This window comes from Harpia harpyja, chromosome 12, assembly GCF_026419915.1.
Source record: "Harpia harpyja isolate bHarHar1 chromosome 12, bHarHar1 primary haplotype, whole genome shotgun sequence".
Classification (NCBI taxonomy): domain Eukaryota; kingdom Metazoa; phylum Chordata; class Aves; order Accipitriformes; family Accipitridae; genus Harpia; species Harpia harpyja.
The window spans coordinates 6,198,816-6,223,848 of NC_068951.1; the positions used below are offsets into that span (position 1 = coordinate 6,198,816).

The window sequence follows — 25,033 nt, forward strand, 5'->3', positions numbered from 1 at the left end:
AGTCCTGGATTCCACGTAGGGCTTGATTCTGTTAAGGGCTCAGACTCCTGGATGTTAAATATTGCTGTCTTTTAGTTAGAATGCTGAGTGTGCCATGCAGTGTGTGTGGTAACACTGTCTGCTTTAGAAGAGCAATTCAAACAAACTGCATGCTAAGCAGAGAGCTAGATAGAGCTCTAGCTGGTAATAAACAGTGCAGGGAATGATGTGTCTTAAGCAGCATCCTTATCCGTAGGTCTGGTGACTGACTTCAGGTTCCTTCCCCCACTTAACATTGATGGCCAGGATTTCTTTTCTGAGAGCTGATGTGATAGACATCTTATTATTTCAAGGAACTAGTAGGACTTATCCTTCTGCTTTAAAGCAAGGCCATAAGGACCATCTTTTATGGTATGGATTAATGTAGGGGTACATATTAGACTTGATTTGATATCCTGGCACCAAACAAATGCCACATCCAGTATTAATAAATGTCCATGCTATTTTGATGACCATAAGATGAAGTTTTTTGGAAATGTCAACTTGTCAGCAGCATGTAAGCTATGTAAGAGCTTTGAAGTTGCATGCTGACTGAACCAGTGGAGACATTAACAAGTAGCCAGCCTTCTCCTGAGTAGTCACATGTACTTGGTAAAGGGTTCCTGCAGTGCTAGCTTTACATTCTCTACATCTCACAGCCCAGGGATTTGGGAAGAAAATGGGAATTTTTTTCATCAACTGCTTATAGGTTTTACATTAAACTCATCTGACCTAGATGAGTATTTATCCAGGAAATAAGAGATTTAGATCAATTTCCTCCTTAACCTGAATGGCTTCAATCCCCAGGTATGTACCCTGACAACATCCCTCCATTCCCTGGTAAATTGTCTTAATCCAATTAAGACTTTTTTTTTTTTTTTTAACCCCCTCTTTCTTTTGGTAACTCTTGAATTCTTTGCCTCACAGCAATTTAGAACCAGTGGTTAGGGCCCTCTCCTGGCAGATGTAGTCATTGTTTTTGTCTGCACTAGATTGTGAAGATATGCTTTATGCTTTGGATCACAGCAGAGCTATCTCGTGGAGATACTAGAGGGTAATTTACCTTGCTTTTCAGGGATCTCTGTGCTGCCCTAAATAGGCAGTCACCTCCATCCAGTATGTGAATTAGCCCAGGTACCTTTACAGTGCACATACCATAAACAGATCTTATGTTTAATTTTAAGTAGTACTGATGTCTTAGAGTTGCTCTTCTATTTGCATCGAGAAAAATGCAGGTCAGCCGAGATGTTGTAACAAATATGATGCACATGTCCTCATGTTTGAAAAATACAGTTTTGTGAACTTTTGTCCCTTGAAAATACTAGTTGATGACAGCTACTGATATAAAACCCGTTGTCAGGAAGAATTTGGATATGTAGGATTCATGTATTGTGTCTAGTGGAAAATAATTTGTCCTTGTGCACCTTTCCAATGACTGTTTTTCAGTAGGGAAAGGCCATAAAATGGAGAACTTTGACAAGTCAATTCGGATGTCTATCCTGAGCTCTACCCTGCAACTTGACAGGAGACTAAATGGCCATGTAATCACATTGAGAGATAAGAAAATAACTCCAAAAGTATATTATTGCCATTGAAAACAGGAAAAAAAACTAGAAAAAATACTGACCATGACTTGTGAACCGTGATCTTGGCCTGTGGTGCCGTATTGGATGCTGTTACACCATGGTTGTTCTGTGGAGATGTTTGGAATGTGTGTAGGAAATGACTCTGACTCATCAGGACCTGTAGATCCTGGTAGACCCTCAAAACCATCGATGCTTCTAGCATTTTTGAAGGGTGAACCTTCTGGTGGGAGGGCTTGATGTGCTTCCTGGAAGACATCTTCGCTGATCTGCCTCTTGTAGGGGTGAAAGGGGTTTCTGCTGCTCTTGAGAAACCTGTCATAATTTCCTACAGTACTTTCCTCGTAACTGTACCGTCTGAATTTTTCAGTACTGAAAGACGCTTTAAATTTGTTCTTGCCACAGTGGATTCCTTGGCTTGTAGGATATCTCCCATGAATTTGATCCTGGGCTGGAGAAGCAGGGCTGGGGCTGTGAGAAGACTCTGAACTCTTTCTTTCTGTCCTGCTGTCTGACTCGTATGCTTGGCAGTTATAGCTGGGATTATCCTGCAATGATTTATCAGCATTTATTTAGGATTAGTACGAGCAAATATTTTATTATTTTCATTATTTACAAAAAAAGTACGTTAAAAATATATTATTGGTGTGAAGTATAAAATTACTAGTCCTAGCCACCTTCATGCAGAGAAGCCCTAAAAGATCTAAAGGGTTGTCTGGTTACTCTGTATCCAAAACTGTTCAAAAGTAAATTAGTAAAAGCTTTGAGAAGACTGAACTATCTTGGAAAAACAGGATGTCTTAGGTGACTATTGACTAGTTGGTCTGACAATTTCAGGGAAAAGATGATGTATGATCAAGTGATGAAAGATTAAATGACAGGAATATGATAAGTGCAAGTCTTGTCATATACAAGTTTAGTCAAATAAGCTTGATCTCATTCTCTGATGGTGTTACAAGCTGCCAGATATGTTGCTAGTTACATCACTTCCTTTCATTAACATAGCCACACTCATTCTGTGAGACAGGTAGGCTCTAGGCAGACATTTTAACCTTCTTCCTGTCTCATCTCCTCCCTTCCCTTTTGCACTTTAGCAAAAAGAAAATAGCAGCTACTAAAGTGCTCTTTAATCTAGAAGAGAAAAGCTTAACAAGGACTAGTGTCTGGATCCTGAAGCCGAACACATTCAGCTTAGAAATTACGCGTATTTTCCCTGACATCAAGGATGAGTAACAACTTGGATGCCTTTTGAGAAGACATGCTTAAGTCAAGAGCAGGTTATTGTGTTCAGTGAAGGGGAAAATGTAATGTTCTGTGTTACACAAAAAGTCACACCAGATTATCAAGCGGTCCCTTTCCTCCTTCCTCCTCCAAATCCAACTTGGTCTTACAGTATTTTAAGAGAACAGGTAAAGGAATATATGGCTTCATGGAAGAACCAGATTTGAAGTCCCAAAGGGAAGTTAGCATAAAACCCAGTGCTTTCTGCAGAGTGGAACATGGCACAGCTTTTTCATTCATTTGCACATGGGTCTGTGTGTCAAAGCTATTAATGTTTTGTTCTGTCATGGATTCCTGCAGAAAGCAAATCTGACCTCATGACACTTTTGGCTTCTCACATGAACACGAACCTGCTCAGTTCGTAACTTCTTGATTCTTACTTCTTCGCTCTCCTCTATAGTCCTAATACATGTGTTGATGATATCTTTTGTTAAATAAGAATTTAAAAAAACCCCTGTATTTCGTGATGTAAAGCTGTATGAATGGCAGTGCTGTCAATTCTCCACCTGAAATTTTCATAATAAAAGTATGACAATGGTTATTTTGCTGTTGTTTGATGAAGAACACTATTCTCAGTTGTACTTTTGTTATAAAAGGTAAACATGATGAATACACAGGCAACAGGAGAGAGATCATTGTATTCCAAAAAAGTACCAAGGAATTCTGAAGTGCTTGAAGGTATCATCTAGTGGCAGGGAGTAGATAAAAAGGTTCTGATGTCTCTGTGTCTGTCTGCTTTTTTATTTATTTATTTTAGAAACAGGATGATAATTACTTTAAATGTAGCATTTTTACTGGATTAGTAGCTAGATGGATTGCCTGTTTTGTTTTTAAAGTAATAGGATTTTTAAGCAATCGAATAAGAAATTTAGCGTGGAGCTTAAGACTAGCTCAGAAGAGTAACTCAGGTTTCTACTCTTCAAGAATAAAACTTTCAGTGCTTACTTTGTTACCAGTTAAGTATGCTGAGATTTAGTACAGAAATTGCTGAATATTGTATCTGAACTTGTGCCTCTGAAGAAATAGAACAGAACTGGGCCGTCTTACTCACAGTTTGCTGAACTGGGGATACTGAATCCCCCTGTGTCTTCATGAGGTCTTGTTGATCCCTTTCCAGAGTGTCCGAAGAAGAAAACTTAATAGTAGATTGATCTTGGAGTAATGAAACCATTACCAAATCCACGTCAGATAGAAATCCTGTTATGACAAAATCAAATTACAATAAATATTTTCTAAAACGTAAACTGTAAAAGAAACCATCTTGTTATGTGCAGATGACTAGACAGTGTTAGATATGCAGCTGGACAATAACCCATCCTGAAGAATTCCTAATACAGTTGAATTTTTTTTTTTTTTTAGCTGTTAAAGAAATGTTCTGTAGGTGCAATTACAATGAAGATGTGATACAGAGTTTATATGGATTTACCACACAATTTTTATAAAAATAAGTCATTACTTTGTTTTCTATAGGTTCATAAGTTAATGAACTATTGCTTTGGGATTATGCAAATTTAGCAATATTGCTTTATTGAGAGATTGTAATATAAATGCACCCCAATTGCTTTCAGTGGGACTATATAAAATAAAAGGGCTTTTTGCTAACATTACTTAGACTGATGGTTACTACAGACTTGTATTTTCGCTTTTGCTTTTTTATTAATACCAATCCCTTTAGCCTTTTCATTCTGTTTTGCATGATTAAATGTATCTGAGATATGTAAATAACTTCATCATTCCATACCTATTTTTGTTAGTTGTATCTCCTCTCAAGTTCCCAATCTTTGATCTTTGGATATATGAGAGATATCTGATGGTGTTCTTCAGATCAAGAGGAATAAATTTAATCTTCTAGTATTTTGTTTTCTACCATGTTTTTTTCCCAGTCCTTGTTCACTGTAACTGTACAGTAAAAATACAAAAGAAGAACTTGCATCCTCTTCTTATGTCATGCACCTATGTAAAGATGTCTTGTGTTCAGTTTAGATTTCAGGTGTACAAGTAGGAGAAAAAAAGCAACTTTAATTCAAGAGTTAATTTGCCACGTGTTTAAATGGCTGTTAGGTAAATAACTAAGGGGTTTATTAGGTTTGGTTAACAAAGATCTATCACCTAAAAATGTGGAAAACCTTTTCTGCCCTCATAGTTCAAAGAGAAATCTATATTTATGATGAGTTAGACTGCACTGCCTGAGGAGATAAAGCACAATGGGGATTGGAAATCAAGTATGAGACCTATAGTAGTATGTCAGGAAAAAATGATGTTAGATAAAGTTCAGAAATGTCTTAGGTGCAGACTCTTCTCCCAGTAGCTTAACTGGAGTCTGATGATGAGATATACTTCTAACTGACGCTCATCTTGAAAGAAGCAGGTGGGAAAACGAACAACTAGGAAATATATGTGTGTGTAGATTTGTAAGTGTTCCACACTGTCTGCCCTCTTAGAGCTGGTTTCCCACTTATCTTCAGGTTATACAAAGCAGCATCTGACCTGTCTTTTATAATGCAATTTTTCAACCCAGCTGCCTAATTTGTGGTCTTAAGCATTAGAATTTTATTAAAAGCTTTTGTACAGTTAGGATTCTTGCCTAATGGCTTTTGCATTGCAAGAGACATTTGACAAATGGTCACAAATAAAGAAAAAAGAAAAAGGAGGAGTTTGATTTCAAGAAAATCAAATTAATGAAAATAAGAAAATAAGTAAGTAAAAAAGCTCTGATTGCAGAGTATAATAATGCCTGAAGCTTTTCTGTTCTTGTTATGTTTAACATTAGGATCTATGACAGATAAAAGGAAGCATTATCTAAAGGGTTAATTCAACAGGTCAGTAAGGTCTGGCTCTGCTTACTGAAGGCAATCAGACTTCCTTTCTGAAAACAAAGTGAATATATCATGGTTATTTGGACAGTCAATACAAAAGGTCCAGGAAAACCCAGTTGTTATTGTCCCTCCCCTGCAAGACTTTTGCCAGGTTCTGTTTATGAATTTCATTTTGCTGTCTCATGGAGGCTGGTAGGAAAGGAGGAGTCTTACTGCCATTTTAGTACTATAAAGATTCCCCCCTGCATAGTGAAAGTGTTTTACTGAATATTAAATGAGAAACAGCCTTGTACTAAAACAATGTCGAGCTGATAATCTGCATTTAATGGCGGTTACTTAATGCCTTTGTCGAGGATGCATTTCAGAGGGATCTCCCATATGGGGAAAAATCCCAAGTCTACGGTCACAGTGCTGTTTTCAGTGTTTACATTAAGATCAGCACCATTCTTCAGCAGCTCAGTAATAACTGCCTCTTATCCTAGAAATGGCATGCTGTGGATATAGCTTGCTGTGAGAGAAAAACCTCTGGCCATGTACTTCTGACTTTCTCATTTTTTTCTTGGAATCCAGACTTCTCGCTCCAAAAGCCATTTGCAACTTTACTTTCACTGATATGTATCACAGCAGGCTATGAGTACAGGTAAGTAGAAACTGCCAAATTAACAAACTGAAAAATCTTTGCTGTTACTGTTCTTTAAATCTCATTTTTTGTTTTTAAAATGTCCCTTAGAGACACTAACTTTATTTTGTAGAAAGAATATATAACAAAAAAACCCCCAAACCACACCACTTTGCATTGTTAATATAGTTTTTAGCAAAGAGAAATCAGACCACTTACTGACAAATCTTCTTTGAGAGAAGAAATTACGGTCAGTGGAGGTTGTCAATAATCAGGATTACAATAAATCATTTACAGTAAACTGTTCCTGGGAGACAGAGAGCTTAAGGAAATGGTAGGTTGCCTAGATGTAGGACGTGTTAAAGAAAACAATGATGCTTTGATTTGGAAAAAGGTATCTGATTATCCCAGATGTAGCTGGAACCATTTCTCCCCAGCCCATGTCATTTTTACTTTTGTAAATGTTGCGTGACAATCCTAGGCTCCTATGATAAGATAACTATCTTTAAAAAAAGAAAATAGTGAGAAACTGTAACCTCAGCTGAGCGTTTGGATAAGCAAGGTAGCAGCAGCTGATCTATTAGCTCTGCATGACTGGAGTCCTGTGGCAGCAATCCATAGTTTGAACAATTCTTGGGTTTGTGTCTTTTCTGGATATTGAAGGGCATTTTGCCGGTGATACACTTCACCAGAGCTCGGCACTGGGCCGTCTAAGCAATCTGAACTGCTCTAAACGCTGTATGTTACTGTAAATGCCCTCTCCATCCCTTGGGGCTGAGATCAGTTTTCATGAGAGGAAGGTGTGTTTGGATGTTCCCCAATTCATAATTCATTCTGCATGCATGCCTTAGGCAGCTCACTGATCCTTGCTTGACACTGGCTTGTGTGATCTGCTGTCTTCTCTGCCCTCACCCCCAAACACTACATCATCTTTTTCTTCTCCAAATCGCACTGATGTTTTCCAGAGCAAGAAAGAAGTAACTATTTGGGATTTTTTTCCCGAGTCTTTTATGAGAAAGGAGTCAGAGAAGCCATGAGGTTTTAGAATTCCACTTTTCAGTTTATAGTTAAAAATCTGCCCCCCAATAATGTCAAGTTCCAAATATTGTAGAAGTGACCAAAATTTTGTAACTAACACTTGCCATGTATACAGGAATATTTCTATGTGTAATTTTTTATATTGGAAACTTACAGAAGAAAAGGATTTTATTAATGAGAATCAGAAACTTTTGTGGCTTACAATGAATACAAGACCTGCTTTCTAAGCTTATTCCTGACAGATTGACACCGAAGGTTGTGCTGGATCATGGTTGGTGATAGCTGTGGTTGCTTTGTTGATCTCTAACATTCTTGTCACGAAGGCTTGCCCTATTTTCAGAAGATGTTTTCAGGAGCAGGATTTCAATCTGCACAGCACAGCACTAAACTCTGGTTTAGCCACATCAATTTCTTACTGCTTTCTTGCTTCTCTTTATAGTGTGCATAGGATACTTGAATAGCTTTTAGAGAGCTTCTAAGGACTGTATTTTCTTCTTTTCTGAATTTGGATCTGTTTGTGAGTCTTTGTTTAATATAACTATGCTATTTTTGCTTTCTTATTCAAGGGTTCTGAGCTCAATTCTCTCATGGTTAGCTAGTGGTTACTGCCCACATTTAGCTATCTCTGGAAATAACTTTTGCATATTTAGTGGGAGCACGTGGAAAATAAGCTTAATTCATCAGGGCCAGAACAGTGATAATCTCAAGTATGGGTGAAGAAAGTTTGCAACCGTGAGACCCTTTCTGCATCATATTACATGGGATGAGTTTGCTACCTTCTTAATAGTAACTGTCGGGAAGGAAAGAAGTTTGGCTACAGCTGCATTACCACTTGCCTGATGTTACATCTCTCTCTATGTGAATCAATTCCTATGGAATAGGTATTCTGAGAGTGATGTAAATAACCTGAATGTTACAACATTGAATGAGTTTACATGTAGGTAGCTGGTTTTCAGAACCCCGTAGAAGTGTAGATTCTACTCAAGTAGACCTGGTTGTGGAATAATTCCATGTGAGTTTGGATTTGAGACTTATTATGTGAACTGACATTTGAGTGGAATAATGATGAACTTAATTTGATAAATCTAGACAGGGCAAGTTGTCTAGTGGGGTACTTCAGGGTTTAGGATTAACTCTAATGTCATTTATTATTTTCATTAGAGATTTGAGAGAAAGTAAATTGATTGATGACATCCACATGTAGTAGTAAATTAAGATTGTGCGTTAAGACAAATATTACTAAAGGGAATTGGGTGCTAGAAGCATGGTGACATTATAAAATAGCAAAAGATGTAGAAGCCTGAATCTAGCAATTCTCTGAGAAATTTAAGAGTGATGGACAGATTGTGGTCTGCAGTATCATAGGCCATTAAGAAGTCTACCAAAATTTTGGGTCACCTACATCAAGGGACTGAATTCATGTAAGAGAAGGATGCCATTTTTTAAGAGATCATTCCTGAATTATCAGGGTTTATTTCTTTTGATTAAGGGCTACCTGTCGGCAAGGCTGAATACCAAGTGATCACTGTGTACTATATAGAGACTTAGGGTAATTGCCACCATGTCCAGATGTGCTCTCAAGCAGGAGTGGTTAGGAGCTCTACAACATCCAGGTGCTTCCCGGTAAGTGGAGAGGAAAGTGGAGTGTTTGTAGCAGGTTTTTAATCTGTTATAGGAACACATTTATAAAATACTACAACTATCTGTATAAGCAAACTTAAAAAAAAAAAAAAAAAAAAAAAAAGCAGGCATTTGTCCTAAATCTATTGTATGGAAAAAACCATTTTAAGAAGCAGATCCAGGACATTTCTCTGCACAGGACAACATAGTAAAATATACAGGCAATGTTACTATCACTCTGGTCTTTAGTCCAGGTTCTGATCCTTACATTGACATTTTAACTTTTCTTTTTTGTTTATATTTTATCCTGCATCTGTAACTTCTGACACTAACTGTGAGGAAGGAGGGGCATATCTGTCCCTGCAGAAGACTTTTGTGATTGTGATTTATTACATTGTTGTTATATTTTCCTCTTTTCTGGGCTGAAACTTACTTAGTAATTTCTCATTCGGAAGCCATTCCAGACCTTTGGTTATACCTGCTTCCTTGAACAGCTTCTAATTCTGCTAACACCTTTCTGGGATGGGAGGACCAAAATTACATGTAGTGTTCAAGATGTAGGCTTGCCATGGTGTTTACACAGCAGATATTCTCCAAGTACACAGCAATTCACTCAAAATAGAGAAAACCAGATCATAGGGTTTCTCCTCAGCTGCATTGCATATCCTATTCGTTTTGGGTATGTATTTTATCTCTAATGCTAAAGTATTCATTTATGCAGAAATAGAAAACATGGCAGAAATTCATGCAGTATGGCTGAGATAACACTGTAAGAACTTACATATTTCTTGTAGACTGGGCAGACCTGTCATTTGGGAAGCCCTTGATAGAGAATAGTCCCTCACAGGTGTTGAACCAATATAATTAGCTCAGCAGAAAGGAAACTCAGCATTGGACAGAAACCAAGCATGGAAAAAATTAGCTAAGAAGGTGAATGAGCTTGTCATTTGGACCTGGTTTTCCCCGCACCTTTTTCCTTGTCATAATAAACACTAATACATCTTTCCAACTACACCAGTTAACTAATAAAAAAAGATGTTAGCTCTCCCTACCAGCTTTGCAACTCTGATGGTATTTTCAAAACCCTATTCTTTGCATACTCTGTCCTGTTTTCTGGATGAATGATTGTGCTGTTTCCTGAATGAGGAGTATGAAATTTCATTGCTCTATACTAGACATCTAAGCCTGAAGTCAGATACAGTTCCAAGAGTTGAAGTAGTTAATATGATACAGAAACTGTGTGATTCTTTCATGAATAACCAACTTGGTTGGCAGGTCAAACCAGCACAAGAGATAACGGCGTAGCGTGTTCACGGGCTGATCATAGCAAGTATGTAACTGAATTCTTTGCACTGAATTCAGAGCAGTTTTCCTCTGCAGCGGGTCTGGGGAGGGCAATGTATAGATGCAACAAATATAGCAGAGCTATCAGTACAATCATGTGACGTATAAAAAAAATCATAGGAAGAAGCAAAGATAAAGCAGCTATAGCCATTAAATTGAACCCTAGATAAAGATATACCTTCTTTGGCTCAAAAATTCATGAACTGCAGATTGCTGAAAGATAGGACAATATACTAGGGAATTATCACTTTGCTCTTCTCCAGCTATGCCTCACAGTCCCTGCATCGGTGCTTCACTCCTACCATTTTTATAGCCCTGTTTATCCATAATCTTTTGTTCCCTTCAGTGTCCCTTTCTCCTATCACTATGTAGGTTATCTCCTTCTAAGTATTCCTTTATCCATCCTCTTTCCTTTCCTCTCCCTGCAATGAAAGTCCATGTCACTTTACTTTCTTCTATCACTTTATTAGTTCTTTTGATACATTCCAACATATCCCTTTCCCTTCTACTATGGCTGTTCTGGTTCCTGGTTTCCAAAGTGGTCTATGGGCTATCCACAATATTTTCTGTAAGATCCCTTTTTTTAGAGTTCACCATTAAATTTTAACTGAAAGGCAAATGTCAGTCAGTTTTGAAGACAAATGCTAAGAGATGAGATTGGTTAATGTTTCAAAAAATGTGAGAACCACTGAATGATATAGTAAGTAACATGGGTCAGGAATTGTCAGCTGCTCTGTATCCGACAGATAACATATTGTGGCCCTGTTCCTTGCTTCTTATGTGCTGGTGTAATAAATGTGATTAATAGTAAGCTGTTCCCCTGAATTACCTATTGATAGCTTAAGGGCTGTATGCAATGCGGTGTACCCTATTAATGCTCTTTGGGGAACATCATGTAGGGGGAACGTGGGGGACACATGGCATAGATCCTTCAGTAGTCTAATAATTTGTTTTACGTTCCTTTTCTCTCTCAGTGAGTCATGCTCATCTCCCTGTGACTTGAGAGTTCATCTTGGGATCTCATGCCATCTTTCTGTCTTTATGAGAAGGTGTGTATGATGATCCACCCTAATGGTTTCTGTTGCTGGCTGTGGCAGCATGTTTTATGATGGGTGTGGTACATTCCCATTTTCTCTGTTGTGCATGTACAGTATTCACCTTGCAGCCCCACCCGTGGCCACTCCCACCCTCCCACTGGGAATCGCCCACAGTAAGCTCTGTAATTACCTTTATTTGATCTGAGGAATGGATTTGGGAATCTTATTTGCACAGTCGTAAGCTGAGTATGTTAAAACAAAAAACAAAAAACTTTGAATGACTGATTCACTGAGCAGTGATGTGTTAAGTAGAAAAACAGCAGAGGCACAGATAACCAAGTTCAGGGGCTATTTAACTGAAGTGGTTTTGGAGTTTTTGCTTTGGAAATGTCTGACTACAATACATGTATACAAAGGGGAATTTCGCCTTTTACCACCTGTTTTGAGTTCTTAATGTTAACAGGCAAAGCTGCTCTAAGTTGCAGTTTTCACTGGAAAAGTTTCTGTTAGTTTTTCTTTGAATTAAACTGAATCAGTGCAAACTACAGTTGTACTTGTTTTACATGTTTAGTCTGGGTTATGCAGTGTAGTTTACACAGGACTCTAAGACTCTCAGTGAAGAAAATAAATTGTATGCAGTCAGAAGTAATGCAGCACTAGTTCAAGCATTTAGTTTCTGGGGAAACCTTTGAAAAGGAAAACCAAAAAACACCCAAGACTCAAGCTCCTACTTTGGCTTCTTAAGATCAAAGGTCTTTGAGCATCCACCTAGCAACTAGTAACTAATTCAGCTAGCTCATAGAAGCACAGCTGATTTGGAGTGATGTATTCTGCTGACACCAATTCCTAGGCATGCATGAAAAATGTTGCATATAAAGTAGTAAAGATGGAGGAACAGGTAATGGAGAATGATATTTATTTCTCTGGAGGGAACCCAGTCCTAGCAATAGCCTTTCTGTCCACAAAACTTAAGTGTTGTTTCTATATGTGCAGCAGTCAATACTGGCTAGCATTTAAAAGTATTTCAAACATTTCAATCAGGTATACTGTGGAAATTGGGCTAATAATTTGCTTAGGTTACCAGAAAGAGCTTTTGACAAGGTGCTTCATCACAAGGTTTTAAGGGAACTAAATATCCACTGAAATCCTGAATATCCACACAAAAGGTCTTTGCATGGATAAATACTTGGTTAAAAGATAGAAAATGAAAAGTAAAGGTGAGCGATCAGTTTTCACAAGGAAGGAGGTCACCAGTGCTGGGCGTGATCTTCAGGGGTCTGCTGAGACTTTGTGTTGCTTAATGTATTCACAAAAAACCCAGAAAAAAGGGTGAAAAGCACCATGACAAAATTTGCAGATGATACTGTTATTCTGAATAGTTATGATGAAAAAAGAAAAGGCATTTAGCTGACCATTAAAACTCAGGAAAGAGTAATGATGGATGCATTCATGAAAATGACAGCTCAATGATAAGAGCAAGCACAAAAGCGAAGTCAAATGGTAAGAATTGTGAGGGCAAACCAGAACAAACATATACATGTTTTTTCCACAATATAAAACCATGATACACTGCCATCTTGAACAGCATGCAGTTCTGGTTCTCCCTATCTTGAAAAGGAGACAGTTGTACAGGATAGGTTGAGGAAAGGGCTGCAAGTCTGATCAAAGGTCTGGACCAGGTTCCACATGAGGAATGATTAAGTGGGCTTTGGCCTGGAAAAAAGGTGATTGATGATGGTGAAAGAATGGAAGAGATGTATTAAATCACAGGTGGCATGGAGAGGGTGAACAGGCTTTGAAGGCAGTCTCCTAATTTAACAGCTGCAGACCATTAAATAAGCCTAATACGAAGGAGATTCAAAACTAGCAAAATGAGGTGGTTCTTTACACAGCATGTATCTGAGCTGTGCAAGCCCCTACCACAGGGTGCTGTAGATGTAAAAACTTGCACGGATTCAAGGGATAGCTGGATAAGTTCATGGAAAGGAAAATCCGTTGTGGCTTATTAAATAGATGGACACCGGCTCCGACTTAAGAGGTCTGTGACTTGCAAACTATGCTGTTTCTATGCTTTTCCCCAGGCATTTAGTCTTGTCCATTGCTGGAAGTAGGATGCTGGGCTAGATGGGCCTTTAGTTTCACCCAGGATGGATGTATTCAGTATCATGTGCACTGCATTGCACAGTTTTAAACACATAAAACCAGAGAATGTTTCATGTTTCAATGCCATGAATTCTCTGCAGTGTAAAAGGTAACATCTTTCCAGAGACATATAGCTACCTACCTGCAGAAGCAAATGCTCTGGTTAGGGAAAAGGGAGAGAGAGAAAAATTTAGGTGAGGAAATAAAAAGGCAAATGCCTGATTATCCCAACAGTCTTCTCTCCCTGCCCCCAAAATTACGAAGTCATTCACACCCCAGCATCAAGTTGAGACCTTAGTTTTGTAATTTAAAGCATCTTCTTTGGAATACTAGGAGGAGCAAGAGACAGACAGACTGAAGAATAAATGAGGGGCAGTTTGGAGATTAAAGAACCTTATGGGAAAATATGGCCTGAGATTGTTTTGCAAAATGAATAACATACAAATACGCTAATCCTTTAGGAAGGAATAACTGCTGAGAACAAGATGAGATACAAGTGACTTGAAATTAGGAAGACTAAAAGAAGAGGGAAGGGGGAAGGAAAAGCAAATCTAATGTGATGAACAAAACAAGAAGTCGCGCATGAAGGCATTAAACTTCCCAGGAACGATTATGTCCATTCTTTGTAAGCCTTGGAAAACCTAATGTCTGCTGTTAATATAAGTACAAAGGAAGTTCCCGGGGAGAAAAAAGATCTGAAAATGAAGGAAGTTGTGAGAGACTAGGCACAGCTAAAACCATCCCTATTTTCCCTATTTACAGTTATGAGATACAAGACCAGCATAAGAGTCTCTAAAAACTGTAAATATGGCCATATCTGACAGACTAAGTTGCACCAAAGTTCATTCACCCAGTTAACCTTCTCTTTGCTTCACTGCAAAGTGACCAATAGTTGTTCTTCCCCTTTACCCTCCCCACTTTCGAAGTACTTGCTCCTCTGCTACACCCACCTGTTTTCCCAATGCCTAATTTATTCCTAGAGTCTAATTCTGTTTCATAAACACTGCTTCCTTACTGTTAAAAGCAAAAGTATCAAGAACAGCTATTTGATTTTTAAGTTAATTTTATTTAATTCTTCATCTTATGCTATTTTAACTCTTTCAGGAAAATTCTTCAAGCTTTGTGAAAAATGTTTCTTCTAAAAGAAGAGCAAAACAAAGCTAAGTTTCTTTCCCCAGTTCTCTTCATTCCTGGTTGTTTAAAAGTACATTGTTCAAGCCAGCATGACTTAAATGCTTGATGCAAAATTTTGGCAAAATAATGTGATTTGTTCATCTAGGATAAACTTTTCAGCCAGGTCCATCTATCTTGTGAAACATGAGGTGCTTTTATATTCATTTTTTTATTTGGCCATTATCTGACTGAACAGGAGAGCAGTACTAAGTAATTAATGGTCCCTGTGCTCAGAAAAAACCACTGAAAAGAAAATACAGATATTTGTGACATGCATACCCCTCTTCAGGGGCTTAAGTGCACCTCTTCAGGGCTTAAATCTAAAAAATATTCTATCAATAGAGTATCTAAGAAATGGAGACCATGATAGTAGTCTTTTCCATGCTTAAATATTTCAACTTTTTTATGAATATCTGAAGCAGTAGAGAATCTCCTTCAAGAGCTATATATGTATTCAAAATAGCGTATCTACTTTCCACTGTTTCTTAACAAATTCTGAATTCTATCTGTTTGTGTGTCTCTCCATCTATTGAGTTGATCCCTTCAGGGTAAGCATGTCTACTATATTGATAACTGAGACAAAAAATATGCTTTTAATTCTTTCTGTCCCAAATTATGGTTAATTAAAATATCTTATGGCAAAGTATAAAAAAACCCCAAACCCTAAAACTAGATTAAATAAACTACAAAAACCAGAAAATGTGAAGTTCATAGCTTTTTTAGGAGAAATTCAGTTCTATTACACGAGTAGCCTTCCCCACCTATCGCTTATAGGAAGGCCCCAATGACTTTAGAAAACAGAGATTTCTTTCACCACAAAACATGAGGTAATAACACCCTTGAAATAAAGGATAGGAGTTTCACAGAAACAGCAAACATCCAAAAACTGTGTGTACAGAAACAGTTTTGCAATAAACAGTCTGAATAAACAGTCTCTGTTTCATTGAGGAAGCATCATTGAAGCAAGTGTATTGAATTATATACACATCCTTGATGTTGTTACAAAACTCTTAATAGAGATGAAAATTAGAAACAAGAAAAAGGCTGAAATTAAATAGGAATCATATAAGTCCTGCCTTTTTCCCTGTACTCATGCTGCATTTCACACACATACATCATGCAGCTTATGAAGCACAATAGATTCTTCCTGGGAGACTCATGCCCCCTCTAACAGGGATTTTGTCCATTCTCTCCTTAGTGTGAAAAATTAACTCCTTTATTGAAATGGAATCTTACATTTTTGGGGGAGCAGCTAGCTATAAAGACGTTGAAATTATGCTCATTTCTTCTCTTAAAATATTACATTTCAGTGATACATAAAACATAATTAACTAATATAAGGGGATTACCACATTAAAGAAAGAGATGTAAAACTAAACATATTACAAAACCCATTCTGTTTTCTTATACATAAAAAATGATGCAAATTAAATTTTTTATAGGTGTTTGTTTCCAATGCTTAAAGCACAGCTGATAAAGAATATTCATTAAGGGACTAGAAGTACGGTTTTATATTATTGCTAACTCTGTCCTCAGAATAGTACTTTCAGGAGAAAAAAGAGAATTGATACATTAAAATATATTTATATTTTATAAAACCCCCACAGATCTATATCAGCATCCATAACAGCAACAGCTCAACATTTTACTTCCTCTTAAAGACCTCTATGTGTAATACAGTTTTTCACTCGTTCTAGTGTTTTAGCTTTTTCAGATTGACTAAACAAGTATAGGACTAAATTTGTAATATTAAAGCATTTTGGGGGACTATAGACTCTAATGCAAAAACAGAACATAGTGTTACAGATTCAGTAGAACAAAAAAGATGTCAGCAAGGGAAAGTAGAGTCCTGAACAAAGAGCATGTTGCTTGGAGACTTTTTAGATGTTTATTCATGAAGTAATGTCTTGAAATTAAAGAATGTGTTTCATTTTAGACTTTTTTGCATTCACATATTTATGCCCTCTGATTTAATATTTTTTCCTGTTGAACCCAGCATTTTATATTGTGGTAGCTATCAGTTATGACGTGTGGAACACGTTTTATAGTCAAGGAGAAGATTTGTGTTTGGGATTAGTTTTATCTGAGGCTGTGTGAAGTGAATGTCCATATGAGAAGCTTTTGTCAGCTTTATTTATTGTTTGCTGCTGAAGAGGCCAGCTAGCTACTGGAAGCAACCTTGTACTTTGCTTTCTTTGTCAACTGTTTTGTGGTGACTGTAGCTTCCTACGGCAGATCTCATGCTATGGTTGAAGACCATTTTTCTCCGTGGTAGGGAGTCTGTAGAGCAGAGCTATAAGGCGCCTGGTTTTCACAGCTATTGTTTCCAATTCATAACAAGATCTATATAGCAGGAATACCATTGGAAAGATTCAGAGTCACAGGAAAGCTGAGGCTGGAACGGACCCCAAGAGGTCATGTAGTCCAACTCACCCTGCTCAATGCCAGGTCAGCTAGATTAAAGTAGAGAGAAGAGTATCAGCAAGAAAACAGCTAAAAAATAAAAAGCACGTGCCTAGTTTCTTCTGTCAGGGAAATCTAGGCTCTATATCTGTTACAAAAAACATGCATGTTTGTTTGAACATTAAACATCACTAATGAACGCATCATCAAATCTGACTTGCTAAACTAGGGCAAAGGAATTCTTCTTATGGGTTCTCTTTATTTGGTTTTCTGTAAAGTATTCCTTTCCTTCTCTCTTTCCAAGTTAAATACTGCCAGTTATCACTTTTCTTATTGTGATTCTTGGCATATCTTATATTTTTTTGAGAAACTCAGTGCTGCTGGAATAGTTGAGTATACAAGAACCACAATTTTTATTTTGTCAAGAATGCATATTTTTGCATTGGTAGTTATGAAATAAAGGTGGAAACTTGATTCTTACAGTGTCTAAAACCATAAGCAAGTATCATAGATCTATCATGTGCTTATTTTTCAGAATTCCATGATGATAAGATTTGATTATCCATATTGTTATATTCAAGGAGTTCACTCCTGGTACATCCTACCTTCAGTTTCAGTATACACCTATTTCCAGTTTCCACATTTTCATTCTCTCTTAAATTTTACTTTGTCATTCCTTCTCAAATCTTTTAGCTTAGCAGTGTCTTTATATGTGGGAAAATCTTCTATTCATGTATACCTGATCTTTTCGTATTTTTGTTGAATGTCTCTTTAAAAATGACTTTTTCTGTGGAGGCTTTCAACAATGAGGAACACCATCACTTTGAGCCAAATTTTGCAGTCCTCTTGAGCCACTTTGCACATAGATGCATAGATAAATATGTCTTAGTGTGCCTGTTGAAAACTGTCCCCTGTTGTATTTTTATAGAGTCAGAGAGGAAAAAAGAACAGGTGTGACTGAATTATGCTGTGCCCCATTTACTTTTTAGCTGTTAAGTTTGTCTGCTGAAAACTACTGCTAGCCAAGGCATGTCACACTAGGCTGCAGGGTACTCTCACCTGTGTGAGGATGGACAGAAATCTAAGAAGCCATTACTAGATTTCTAGTAAGTCTTAATCAGTGAATGAAAATTTTGTGAGGCAAAGAATTTTTCCATACGAGTACAGGTATTTTATGCTGTGTACTGAACTGATATATACTTAGGGACAGTAGATTTCCATAGGTTTAAATAAGTGGTATTATTGCTCAACACCTCTGAAGACTGTGTACAGACTATCCCAAACAGAGTACCTTGCATTAATGGCTAATCTTGAAAATGTTGGTCCTAGTATGTAATTTTTCAGTGCTTTGAAAGGTTCTTATAAAAGATGTTAGACAATAGTATTTCTTGCATGTTGCCAAAACAGAATTCAAGTATCACAAAGCTGACCCCAAGCCCATATGGTAGATCAGGTGCTCTCTAGACACTCTGCATTTCAAAGAAAAAAAAAACCAGCCCAAATCTATTCCTGGGTGGAAAAGTAGGGCATACATTAATTAGTGACCTTAAAGCACAATGGAAAACTAACGGGGCAATGCTAAGTCAGAGTATGAGAAATTCTGGAATATTAATGATGTTTGCCTCTGATCTCATACATTGAAGAATACGTGTGTTCTCACCTCCCAGAGGACAGGGCTGAGGCTTTTTGACGTCTTCAAGTTCAGTGGCCCCAATTAATTTCATTCTAGTGAATTTAGAGAATCAGCTGAAATTACTGCAGAGCTGCAGGTCTTTGTCTCTGAGAATTCGCTGAGTATGAGTGCCATATACAAGGCTGAAAGGAGGTAGATATAGTGCTTGTCTTGAAACTAGAAAGTATGAGGGAACTACAGATGGCAGATTTAACTTCAATTCTCAGAAAAGTACAAAATTAAAAATACACCAAAACACCAAACTAAGGAAAAAAAAGGCAAAAGTAAAAGCCATTATGAATTTGCTAAGAATAAATTGTCATAGTGTAGTTTTCCTGTATACTGGGCTTGCAAGAAGAGGAGAAGGTGTACAGGTAATACAGCTTGACTTTAGTGAGGCTTCTATGCACTTTCCCATGATGTTCTCCTAAGCAAACTAAGAAAATTTATTTTAGATAAAACTCTAGTAGAGAGGAGGTAAAGCTGGGTGGAACAGAGCATTAAGAGTAGTTACTGACTGTTTGTTGTTAGAATGAAAGGGTATTTTGAGTGGATTTCTTAAAAAGCCTAATACTACTTGGTATTTTCACTAATGACTTGTGTGATAGACTAGAGAGGAACACTAATCAAATTTGGAGACAGGGTGAAGATGGAAGGCTTTGCATATGTATTTAGAGGACAGGATTAATATTCAAAAGGAGTCAGGAAAAATGATCTGAAGAAAGTAAAATGCAGTTCAATAATAACCAAGTTCAACATCTAGGCAGGAATAATAAACCCTGCAGATAGTGAATGAGAACAAGTGACTAGGTAGCAGTGCTGCATAAAAACATCTTGAGGTTTTAATGGGTTACAAGCTGAACCTATATCAGCCACATCATGCCGTAATGAAAAAGGCAGACATGCTAGCAGGTATAAGATGCTTACAGAAATGTATTCTGTGAGACTTGTGAAGTTAACTCCTCTTGGTCTTGGTAAAGTATCAGCTGAAGTTTTGTGTCCAGTTTTGGTCACTGCATTTTGAAACAACGGACTCCAGTTTGGAGTCCATAGGAGAGGAGTGAGCATGGTCAGAGGCCTAGAAAATGTGGCTTATGAGGAAAGATTTACAGAACTAAGTTTGTTTTGTCTGGAAGAGAAATTATATTGAAGGACATTCCAGCTCTTTTTTCCCCTCTCATTTGCTCTTCTTTTCTGCAGCTTGGGAGGACAGTGCCTAGCTGTTTAATTATTCCAGCTGGGAAAATAGTAAATTATTTCCTTCTATGAATTACTTACATTCCTGGGAGAACAGGTTCCTGTCTAATATTTCTGGCATCCTACCATTTGCCCACAGAGGGGAATGTTGCAGGGACCTGTCCTGGCAGGTCTGTTGAACCAGCAGTTAAGAGTTTGCAGGGCAGGGATACCTACCCATTCCAGGAGTAAAGTACGGGCTAGGTGTGGAAGTTGTAAGCTGACACTAGATGAGCTCCTTTGAGAGGCTCTAACAAACTGGTGAGGCAGCAGTACAGAGGGAAACAAATTGGGTTAAAATGACAGCATGTTTAGCTTCATTACATGACTCTGATGGAACCTCACCCTATATGCTTCATTCATTTCTGAGCACTTCACCAACAGAAAGATAATAATGCTCTGGATTGCAGTAGCCCTGTCTCATCCAAACATCTTAAAAAGATTTTACATATATTTACTAAGCCTCAAAAGACACTGTTGAGATTTGTAAAGGCTATACAGGGATCACTTTACTAACCACATGTTTAGCAGCTCCCTTCAATACTTGGCAACATTTAACAAGGCACAAAGAATGCAGGTTTCATTTGAAAATGTTAGGGAATTTAGGTAAAATACGAATAATAATCTTATGTATTATTATTTTGTTTATATAATGCAGAAAGTAACATTGTTGTTCTGTGGACAACTCTAAAGGTCTTGCATCCTGAATAAAATAAAGAATAATATATTCTATTGTAGTTTTTTGGAATACGTGGCTCTTTTAAGTGTTGATCTGAAGGAAGAATAGTGGCATATAGGACACTTGGGAAGAAGGTGTTTGCAAGAAGCTAGCAAGTATGGCATGCTGGATTATAGCAAGGGGTCTCAGCTTTCTTGGCATTGTGGAAGAAACCACTGGTAGTATCTCATGTATGACCAGGGGACTTAGCTGCACAAGAGGGGTGCAAAAAATGGGCTGTGTTGTACAGGACTTAATTGATTTCAAAGAAAAGAACAAAAAACCAGGATGTTTGTCTATGGGGTGAGGAGCCAGTTAGGGAAATAGCAGAGGAGCTGGCTACGATTATGAGGGCATGACTTGAATTTATGTTTGAAATGTGGCAAAAGGGTTAATTATTTCCCTAATCTTATTAAAAGTGGCATAGTGTCTTTGATAAATAGAATTGGCCAAGTCCTTAATGTAAGCAGCATCCTGTCGTTAGCACCATGTTAGGGCATTGATTCAATAGTGACTCAGAAGAAAGAGCAGCAGCTCACAGCGCTGCTTCCTAAGGCAGACAGAATGATGCCATTCTGTGGTGATTTATTAGTGGGCTCCTACTCAGGGTATTCCAGCCTCTTTCAACCTTGCATAGCTTCTGAGAACTGCCACCTTGCTTTCAAATCTTAACTAACTGAAGAATTGCCTTGGAAAGATGTGGCACTGGCCATACTCACAGGTGTATGAGAGGAGGATTTTATTTGTACCTCTCGCTTAGTCTGCATTATCTCCATAATTAATCTCTTTGTATTTCAAGCTAATGATTTGTGAGGTGCAGGATAGCAGAGAGGTGTGTTTGACCCAAATCATAAAGCTCAGGCTTTCTGAGTAACAATAGAGGACATGGCCACAAACAGTAAATCCTATCTGCTTGGAAGTTATCTCCATTTACTGTTTCTATGGCTTGTAGACACCGACCTACCAAATACTGTTTCGCTTATGCCACATCCAAAACAACACTTTTCCTTACTTTCCAATAGACACAGTCAGAAAGAGCCAGCTTCCAAAGTTTCTGCATGAGTGAGGTGTAAGCTGCTAGAATATTTTGCATGTGTAATTGTTTGGTTTATAAGCAGGACAGAGTAGTACATGTAAAAATGTTTCACTATGCACTCTTCAGTGCTTTGAGTCCCTACCTTTTAAAGGCTAAATACATGGTGGGGTTTTTGTTTGTTTGTTTTGTTTTGTTTTTCAACTTTATGCCTTTTAAATTTTATTGCATGGATTACTGCAGAACTTCTGACTTCAGATCTAGCTGTGGTCACTCTGGGCTGTAATCAAAGGCTCCTTTTGGTTCTAATGTGAATCAATTATCAATATTTTTTGCAGGACTTGGAAATTTCTGTTTCAGTTTTTTTGGAGGCCGTATCACTGTCTCCCTGTCCTTGGTCATTTAACAGCCTATGAAACTAGGCTATGGGATTGATTTCATGATTGAAAGTAGTTCTGCATGACACCACTTCTTGTGTTAAATTTCTGGAGTTTGCAGCCAAAAAGGTTAGACTGTTGTTGTTGTGGTTAATGTTTAGTTTCCAGAAATCCTAAACAATTATATTTTCTTTCTACTTCTGTTTTTACATAACACATGCTCTAAAAGGACATAGTGCATTTTCTGGTTTATTTTATGTGTCTTTCTCATTATTCCCTTCAAAAACTGTATTTGAGCAGCAAGCTATTCTTCTAAAAAAGAAAAAGCCAGTTATTACAAGGAATGGATCAGAAAGACGTTACTTCACGTAGATGACCCTCTTTCTACGCTTTTCTCTTTCAGCTCAGTGTTTTGCAGTAATGGCAAGTGTCTTCATGTGTTCCTGGCAGGTTCCTATATTATACCTGTCACAGTGGCATACACATATTTCCATTTACTCCCGGGAGTACTCCACTGACTCCTATCTCAGTAACTGACACATGGCTCCAGTTATGTCTAGGAACACAGCAATATTATACAAGTATCTGTGCTCACGTACAAGGTAGTACTTTCTCACACTATACTTTACCTTTTGAGGCGAGTGTAGATGCTCAAATTACCAGCACGTAGTCCCTTATTTCATTTACATTAATACTACTACCCATGTTCATCTCCCCCCCTCACTGGGATGAAGGGTAAACAATGCGCTTTAGTTGTGTATTTTCTTGGCTGCATATATAATGCAAGGTATCACCTGGCTGAAAGCAAACTACACAATCCTTTACTCCTTAAGAAAGATGCACTGTAGGTATTTAATATTTTTTGTTCTTCTATGCTCATAATCAGTTATAAACAAAATACATACATTTTCAGCCTAAAACTCATCCAGATCAACCTAGATCATATCAGTATTCAAGTTAGAAACATATGATTCAGGTAAACCAAAGTGAAACATTTATAGAACAAAGTCTAATTCCCCAAGATTTAATCTGATGTCCAGTAAATTTGCAGGTGGGCCAAGAGTGAATGATGGCTAGTTGTTATTTATAGGTTTGATAATTATTGTGTTTGCAACACAAACAGTTCCCTTCTTGCTGGAAATCTAACAGTCTGAAACCAAGAAGTGAAAAGAAAGTAATATACTTCCTGTGCATATAAAGAAATAAGAAACAAGTTTCCATTTGCAGTACTCAGATTTAGTAATTTCTGCAGTTAACACATCCTAGCTTCTGGATGTCACTTCAGTCACATTTCAATATAGGAGTAAGTCTAAAAAAAAGTTTTCGTCTACTACTACAAAACACACAAGGCAAAAGTAACATTTAAAACGGAGGCCGTAGTAAAAGCAAGCTGGATTTCAAAACATATAACTTCCCAAGTTTTTTGATTCACCATTGGAAAAATTTGAAAGAAATTTATTATGAATCTGTGAGACATGAGACTTCCCACTTTTTTTTAGAAATACTTTTCTTGGTTTGTCTTTCTGTTATTTAATTTTTTTTTCCCAGGTAATGGTAAACACTTCCAGCTTTCTTTGTAACTATGGAACAGATAGTAGCTTAGTTTAAGCTAGTATACACCCGAGACAAGAGGAGCTTTTTTTTTTTTGCTTTGGGAAATCACCTACAGTCTTCATTTCTCCCAGTACTAGACCAATGGATCTATTAACTTACCTGGTGTTTTCTTGACTTCTTCTCTTGCTACTCTTCACTCGCAGCTGATAAATACCTATAGGAGTTGCAGAGGAACGGGATGTAGGTGCTGACCTTCCCCTTCCCTCAGCCTGAAGTTCTTCAAAGTCAGCCTCAGGGACTTCAGATTAAATAGATGAGCCAAGACAAAAGAGTTCTGCTCCCCCTTCCGTTTGGCTTTCACGGCTGAATTCTAAAAAGCTATATGAAGTTGTCAGAGGTTTCCTCTTACCTTTTTACTGAAGCAAAACGGCGTGCTGCTGCTCCAGGACAGGATTAGGTCATTCAAACAGCCCGGCAGAGAGAGTGGAGGCTCAGCGGTACAGAGTCTCCAAAGGCTGGAAAGATCTGATCTTACATCAGGTGAGAGAAGGCAGCTGGCTAGGCAAGCCAATAATTATGATATCAGCTCTTGTTCGCCTCGGGCAGTCCTGCATTTAATAAGAATACAAATATGACTAAGCTGCAGGTTTTTTTTCCTTGTTCTCTTGGTAATTCTTCAGAGAAGTTGGGCAGGTATTGAGCTCTAACTGTCTAGAAAGAGCATGCTCCCTCTCAACCTCTCTGTTTTTCTTTTGATTTAAAATACCCATCTGTTGCTGTGTTTTGCAAACCTATTATCCACCTGTGGTTGTTAAAAAAACTCTTTCCTGGCATGGATTTTGCCATATTATCAGTAAGCATTTAGCTACCAGAAATAGGCATCTTTCTTGCATTTGTTCAGTCTGAACTCTCATCATGGAAAGGAACTGTGGCTCCGTCATAGAATGTCAAAACATGTTGCAGCATTTAAGTGTAAGAGGAACACTACAAGACCAGTATACTCAAGGTAATATTCCTTCCCCAAACCAGAATGCTTTAGCACAGTCAAAAATATAACTAGATTGGAGAAGCGTATGCATTTGTGTGGGCATGTATGTATATATATTTATGTGGAGAGGTTTGTTTTTTGTGTGCAGGTATGTAGAGAGGAATATGAGTTTAAATGTGCAATTGCAGGAATATGTATTTCTGCTGCCCTTACCTGGCTTTGTGCACACTCTACAGTCCCCTACACAAACCTGATCACACCTACTGTAATAATACTTACCTACCTCATAGGGTGTTGTGAGGATTAATTAATGTTTGTAAAGTGCTTTGAAGATGAAAAGCCTTGAATGAGTGCTAAATATAATTATCGTCATTCCACAAA

General features: G+C 37.7%; 1 protein-coding gene across 3 annotated transcripts in view; it reads right to left on the reverse strand.

Moving 5' to 3' along the window:
- The window catches only part of FOXN1 (forkhead box N1), a 42,190-nt gene extending 17,935 nt beyond the window's left edge, over window positions 1–24,255 (reverse strand). For 2 of the 3 annotated variants that reach the window (XM_052802813.1, XM_052802810.1), the window contains exons 1-3: window positions 24,074–24,255; window positions 3,934–4,079; window positions 1,646–2,149 (exon numbers count right to left, since the gene is read on the reverse strand). In XM_052802813.1, coding sequence (XP_052658773.1) covers window positions 1,646–2,149; window positions 3,934–4,053 — 624 coding nt within the window. In that variant the 5' untranslated portion in view covers window positions 4,054–4,079; window positions 24,074–24,255. Of the gene's footprint in view, window positions 1–1,645; window positions 2,150–3,933; window positions 4,080–23,823; window positions 23,946–24,073 lie in introns of those variants that run through there. The other variant, XM_052802811.1, reaches the window with a different exon arrangement.
- Between the last annotated feature and the right edge of the window lie 778 nt (window positions 24,256–25,033).